The 6,323-nt window shown below is 34.4% G+C and overlaps 1 protein-coding gene across 2 annotated transcripts; it reads right to left on the bottom strand.

Annotated features, from left to right (window-relative positions):
* Positions 1-242: 242 nt before the first annotated feature.
* LOC134854210 (uncharacterized) lies at positions 243-6,088 on the bottom strand. 2 transcript variants are annotated; one of them, XM_063870374.1, is made up of 2 exons: positions 5,847-6,088; positions 243-2,222 (listed from the first exon to the last, which is right to left on the bottom strand). In XM_063870374.1, the coding sequence occupies exon 2, from the start codon at positions 1,521-1,523 to the stop codon at positions 288-290; it is 1,236 nt and encodes a 411-aa protein (XP_063726444.1). In that variant the 5' UTR covers positions 1,524-2,222; positions 5,847-6,088; the 3' UTR covers positions 243-287. The 2 variants fall into 2 exon arrangements, with proteins under 2 accessions (XP_063726444.1, XP_063726443.1); XM_063870373.1 differs by lacking the exon at positions 5,847-6,088 and adding an exon at positions 2,562-2,968 and having other exon boundaries at positions 243-2,225.
* Between the last annotated feature and the right edge of the window lie 235 nt (positions 6,089-6,323).

Genomic DNA, 6,323 nt, shown 5'->3' with positions numbered 1-6,323 from the left:
AAAAAGTTTGATTTTGGCATCAGGCAAAAATAAATTTCGTTATAAAATCGTTCGTCAGACACTTCTTTTTAACAAATTTTTTCGTCGGTACTAATTTACGACTTTCATTTTTGGCCTTATCTTGAAATATTCAAAAAATTCGGTGCTAGCTTCTGTGTGTGTTTGAAAAGATCTAAAATATAACAGTTAAATTTTGAGCATGCGCTTTTTTTGGGTAGGACTCAAAGACATAAATGGTTTTAAATATAATCATCGTATAGAAATGAGCTGGAGCTTATGAGAAATTGCTACACTTCGTTCTCGGCTACCGTTTTCAGGTTGCTCGGTTTTGCAGGGCTGGGGGCTGGGAAAACTTCATGCGTAAGTGCTGCTGTAGTTGCACAAGTGTCGGCTGTCGTCGTCGTGTTTTTGTGAACAACACGGCGGGCAACTTGCCCTTGGCGCGCGCTGCGACTCCTCAAAGCAGACCATTGCGCTCGGATTGTGGTGCACATTTTTTTCGTCTCACATCGGAACTGATGACTCATTACTGCGTAAATGATTGGAGTTATGATGAAATTGAGATTGTAGAAAAACTGAAAGTATTTCACACAGAATGCGAAGTTTTCATTCGGGGTATCGCTTTGTAGAATGCTGGGGTTGATCGAAATGGCCAGAGATAACATACCATTAGGTAAAAAACATACCATATAAACTGCAGTTATAACCAGCGATATTATAGCCGACCGGTTTCTCATCTGCTCCATTGGAGTCGCTACGGCGGAGTCACAATTCGGCCGCGGGGTCGTATCCGGAGACACGGCACTTCGGCCTACGGCTGCGTTGCGTTCTCGTCTGTGTTCTGACAGACGCACCAAAAGCCTCACAATCGGCTCTTTTATCTGTCGGCCTGATGTACTGGATGGCTGTGAGTTTCTCTGATTCTGTGCATTCACTCGCTGGCAGAGTTTCACGAAAATGAGACAGTAGATGAGAACCATAGCCGAAAGGTTTCCAAGAATAAAGTACATGTAGAGATCCAATATTATGTAATGTTCATTTTGGATTTTGAGAATAATAAAAACAAACAAAGAAGAAAAAGCGACGTTGAAACTACTCAATAAGCAACTTCTTTGGTAATTGAAAACTACATTGTTGTATTTCCAAACTAGAAAAAAACGATTTATAGCAATGCTTTGAAGAGCTAAAGTTGATAAAGCTTCGAGGAAAATTGTAAGTCCGAACAAAAAATCGCTCCCGCCTTCGTTGCACGACTTGGAGCCGAAGTGAAGACACTCGAACAGAAACAGCAGCGAGCATGCGGCGAGGTCAGTCGCGGTAAGAAACACGAAGAATTGGTCGGACGCCGAACGAACCACGTCTCGCTTCATTTTGTAAAGCAAAACCGACAATACGAACAAGTGGAAAATAGAGCCGAGAACACCCGAAGCCGCAAAACCGAATGTGATCACTAGGCATTCGGTTTCCGAATACAGAAGCAAATCGCGCCAAATTTCGCCCGAATTGTTCCCAATTATAGTCATATTTGCGGCTTTATTTTTTCTGTTTCTGATTCAATTTCGATTATTCGTTTCGAAAACAAATAAACAAGTAAATGTATAATAATTTCAAATTCGAATGAACCAATGAAAAAAAACTTCATAAGTTGGAATCGTTGAGGATAATTATTGCTGAAGTCAAATAGATGTGTCTGGAAACTGTAAATATTAAATCATCTAAAACAATTGTTAGCGGTTTGTGGTGGACAAAAATGAGCGGAGAATTCTCTTCTTTCTGAGTAAAATTCAATTTTGTGACGCACTTTGGACTTTTAGCTGAAATTTTTGAGCGAGTCTGTCTGCTTTAGATTTCTGCTAACCTCCTTTCAGATGAGAGATTGATTAGAAAGTTGGCGCTGTATTTTAATATCATTTCGGTTTTGGGTATTAATGAAAGAGGAATAATTCACAGGCAAATGTCCCTTTTTACTGTTGAAACTACGCTTGAAGTAGCAGTTACTTGAGAAATTTATAGAAAAAAATAAAGGAAGATTAGAGCTCCAATCAAATCGTTAAAAAGAGAATTTTGGTAAAATTTGGGAAATTCAAGAAATAACGTTTGAAGAAAATTCAGCGCTGAAGTGAAAAGGAAAACAATGAAAGAAATGTTTAATTGGTGCATAAATAAAACTACTAAACACGGAAGTTCAGCCAAATCAATTGATTAAAGTTTTATAGTTTTCTCTGCTGAAATAAAAAAGTTTAATGATCGGCGCCCAATTTTTATTGACATCTATAAATCTGCTAGCTTTATAGAAAGATCAACCACTTTCTGAGTTTTTTTTGATATTTCACTCCTTTTTCCTACTCAAAACATCAGTAATTTTGTTTTCCTATCAACCTCAGGTATAATTACGGAGCCATAATAATTAAGAAAACAGACGGCGAGTTTTAATTTACCTCATAATTTTTTTTTGACTTTTCAAATATTAAAATACATTGGCAAATGATTTTTTAGCCCACCAAGATTTTGAATCATTTAGTTTTAAACTGCTGCATTGTAATTAACCTTTTGTCTCTAACTTTGAGAGAAAAGGAGCTTCACCCGAATAATCTCAACCAAATCTTTGCAAGCTTAGGTAATTTAGTGCGGCATTTCAGTGACTCTTAACAAAACTAGCTACCGAACCGAAAAATGTTTGCTAATTTTTGGCTGTGGTTCTAATTATTTCCCTTTGGGCGGGAAAATGAGCAATTAGCTACGTGAAAATTCCATTGTTTGTTTCAAAATCACGATTTGAAGCAGTAGTTTCTGCGGCCGAAATGGCAAACTGCAGTTCAGACGCCAAAAAAATGGACGCATATCACGGAGAAATGGAAATTAGAGAGAATTTTGGCCTTAAAGAAATATCAATTTGGACGGATATGACAAAAGGGCATATGTCAGGGAAAACAGGGTATTTTCAGTGATACCAACTAAAACAAATGAACTGAAAAAAAATGAAATAAGGACAAATGAGAGTAAAAATTTTTACTAAAAAATTGGACCAATATTATTAGCAAAAGCAGAATACTTGTATCTTTGTATGGAACAGGCCAAATATAGCCTCCAAAAAGACTAAAATGGAAAGAATATGACATCTAAAATAGCATCAGTAAGTTTTTGTATTTTTTCCATTTTTTTCTGATAAATTAGCGCAAATTTGAGTCAGACGTTGTTTATTTAAATTTTGCTAGATATAAACACCAGAAGCAGGACAAAAAGTGTTTTTTTTTCTTTTTTTACGCTTTAAAAAGTTCTTTTTTTGACGAGTGTAGGCAACCCAAAATTGATTCGTTCGTTTGAAAAGGTTTGTTGCAGCTATTTGTTTCTCAAAAAGTTAGTCGTCCAGAAAAAGGTAGGTCAATTTTATGATTTGAGTTTTTTGTGAATTCTTTTTCTGGTAAAAGTATTTATAGCACCTTTAGCAAAATTCAGCCAACTTACCAGATTGAAGTTTGATCAGAAAAAAATATAATTTGTAAGATTCTATATAATTGTTCAAAATACTTCATCTGTGACGTTCATTCCAAGTGTTTTTTATCTGTGCCATTGGTCTTTTTCAAAATAAATTGGTTTATTGTAGGATAAAAACAACTATCTGATGCTAAATTCAACAAATGATGATCTACAAATTGATTCATGAAAAAAATAGCCCATCATACAATTTCTTAGGCAAAAAAAAACTGGAAACAACGCTGATTTCATGCAAAGTTTTAAATATATGGAAACAAATGTTATTTGATTGCGTTTTATCATATTTTAGTAATTGGGTTAGTATCTACGCTTTGTGATTTTACTTTAACAAGCCCTGCTTTTTTCTTGAGCTGTCTAAATTTCAAAAAATGTACTGAAAAGCAAACAAAAATCAAATCCGAAATTGAAAAGGTAAAAATGTTTAGCTGCTTAATTGAAGCTCGCCTGACAAGAGCATTAGGTGCCCAAAAATTGCAACAGTTAACATTCAAAAAATAAATTATATGTATATATGTGGTTTATAAAAAAATGACAAATTTTGTCTGAAACTTTATTAAAGTCCTTTGTTGCTTTTCATACAAAAAAATATTGAAGGAGGACCTAGCTTAGATTCTACATTTTCCAAAAAAGTAATCTCCTCGACTGTTGAAAAGCTGTTTTGGTGCCTAAAGTCGCGTCTAGACAACTCGGCCAAAATTAATTCAACAAATTAGAAATTCAGACACTTCAGCCAAAAGTATACAGACAATTCAGCCAAAAATTGTGACCGCCGCTGTCGCGCGAACGTGTAGCGAGCTTGCCAAGAGAGGGTAGGACTCTATACGATATTTAGAGTCGGTTATCGTGGCGACTTTAAATCGAGAGATAACTTCAATTCAAAGTTTTTCTTTCGAATCTAGCGTTTTATAAAACTGGCTGAATTGTCTGTTTACTTTTGGCTGAATGGTCTGAATTTCAATTTGGCTGAGTTGTTTTTGGCCAAGATGTCTTTGCGCTGCCCATAAATATCAAACAACGCCTTACAACCAAGATTGCCAATTTCAGAACCGATTAGTTCTATTAGTAAATAGTTTCAGTCATTATATATCAAGTTTGCCGCGATGAATTTTAGATAGTTCCGGAAAACATGGAAAAATGTGAAGAACGTTCTGTCACAAAAACTGTTGTTTTCAATTTGCCTATTTTACTATGACCAGCGAAATTGCCTGAATTATAGCTTTTTGTTGAGATCTTTCATCATACCACGCAGAAAAAAACGACACTAATCTGAAAAAAATATTCTTTGTGTGCTTTTTAAGATTATGGTTGGAAAGTTCTGTGCTACTTGCACCGCAACCGGCTATCTTTTCTAACAAATTTTGATTAAATTTTTCATTGTAACTTTTCACTGGAGTTCTACCAGCTGAAAGATATCAATGCTTGTTTGGGATAATTAATGCGAACTATCTTTGATGTTTCTCTATTAATATGTAGCGAAGGTCGCGAATAAACCGTAAAATTTTCCTCAAATATATTTGAATCCTTCAAGTTGTTCCCGTTGTGCATTGTTTGGACATGATGAAAATCAATCTTTTTCGACATTGCATAAGGAGTAAAATTATTTTCAAAATGAGAATCAAGAACTTTTTTTAAGTATTCAAAAAAAGAAGGAATGTCAAAAATCTCAGTTTTAGTTGAAGTTGGTTTGACGTGAAGAAGCAGATTATATAAATGAAATATTGAAGAGAAAGGCAGAAAAATAACCGATCGTAGTGTTTGTCTTGAGCTTTCATATCCAATAATTTGATGTAAAGTAGAGGTTCATTATAACGATATTCTTTTTGCAAAAAGAGGACAACATTATTAGATGATTGAAAATTCCTGACAGTTGGATTGACCCCCCATGAAGGTAGGAATTATTTATATAGGAATTTCTACCTATAGGCAAGGAGTTTCTACCTATATCTCGCAAAAAGGTAAAAAATATTCGTTACGTTGACAGATTGCCTTGTAAAAACTGACTACCAAAAAAAAATTTCTGAACCAAAAAAGTTTTTGTTTCTGAAAAATAAAAATCAAGTTCAACCAAAAAATGACATCAGATTTTAAAAAATATGAGAAGACGAACTTTTTTGTATCAATGTTTTTTTTTGTTATTGTTGGACTTCAAAAAGTTATAATAAAAACTATCTTTGACCTCTCAACAATTGAACTGAAAATTCAGATACGAGTGGAATGGTAAGACTAGAATTTAAGTCAGTCACAATGGAAGCTCGAAAATCTAATTCATCCCTTAAGGGTAAAAAAGGTTGTTAGTAAAGTTTGTGTCGATGAAAATGGCAAGCTCATTTTCATTATTCATTAAGACCAACCGCAATTCTAATTCCAAAGGGCTATAAACTTAGAGCCCGCGGCTACAAAGTCGCGTAAGATAAAAATCAAAAAATAATGACACAAAATGAAGACTAATGGCAATTAAGAAAAAAGAAATCCCCTAAAATAGAAGTCACTTTAAAGCACTAGCAAAAGATCTTTTTCTGTTCAAAGTTCAACTTGTGCTCTTTTTTTATCAATTTTTTCTGTTGGAGTTGTTCCTATGTCTATAACAAGAACGATGACTTTCCACAAATGGTATGAACCAAAATGAGCGGCCAAAAAGACGAAAAAAATCAATTAAACATTGATTTGCTTTAGAGAGCAGATAGAGGATAGATTAACACGCGATTAGTTTGTCTAAATATCAGCCAGAGAAAAAAACCAAAATAAAGCAAATATAACTTTTATAGGCTCAAAATCTCAACGAAATTATCACCATAAAAGGTCAGGAAATATGAAAAAAAAACATGCTG

Source organism: Symsagittifera roscoffensis, chromosome 9, assembly GCF_963678635.1.
Source record: "Symsagittifera roscoffensis chromosome 9, txSymRosc1.1, whole genome shotgun sequence".
NCBI lineage: Eukaryota > Metazoa > Xenacoelomorpha > Acoela > Convolutidae > Symsagittifera > Symsagittifera roscoffensis.
The sequence above is the reverse complement of the archived record's forward strand: the minus strand, read 5'-3'. Positions and strand labels throughout refer to the sequence as shown.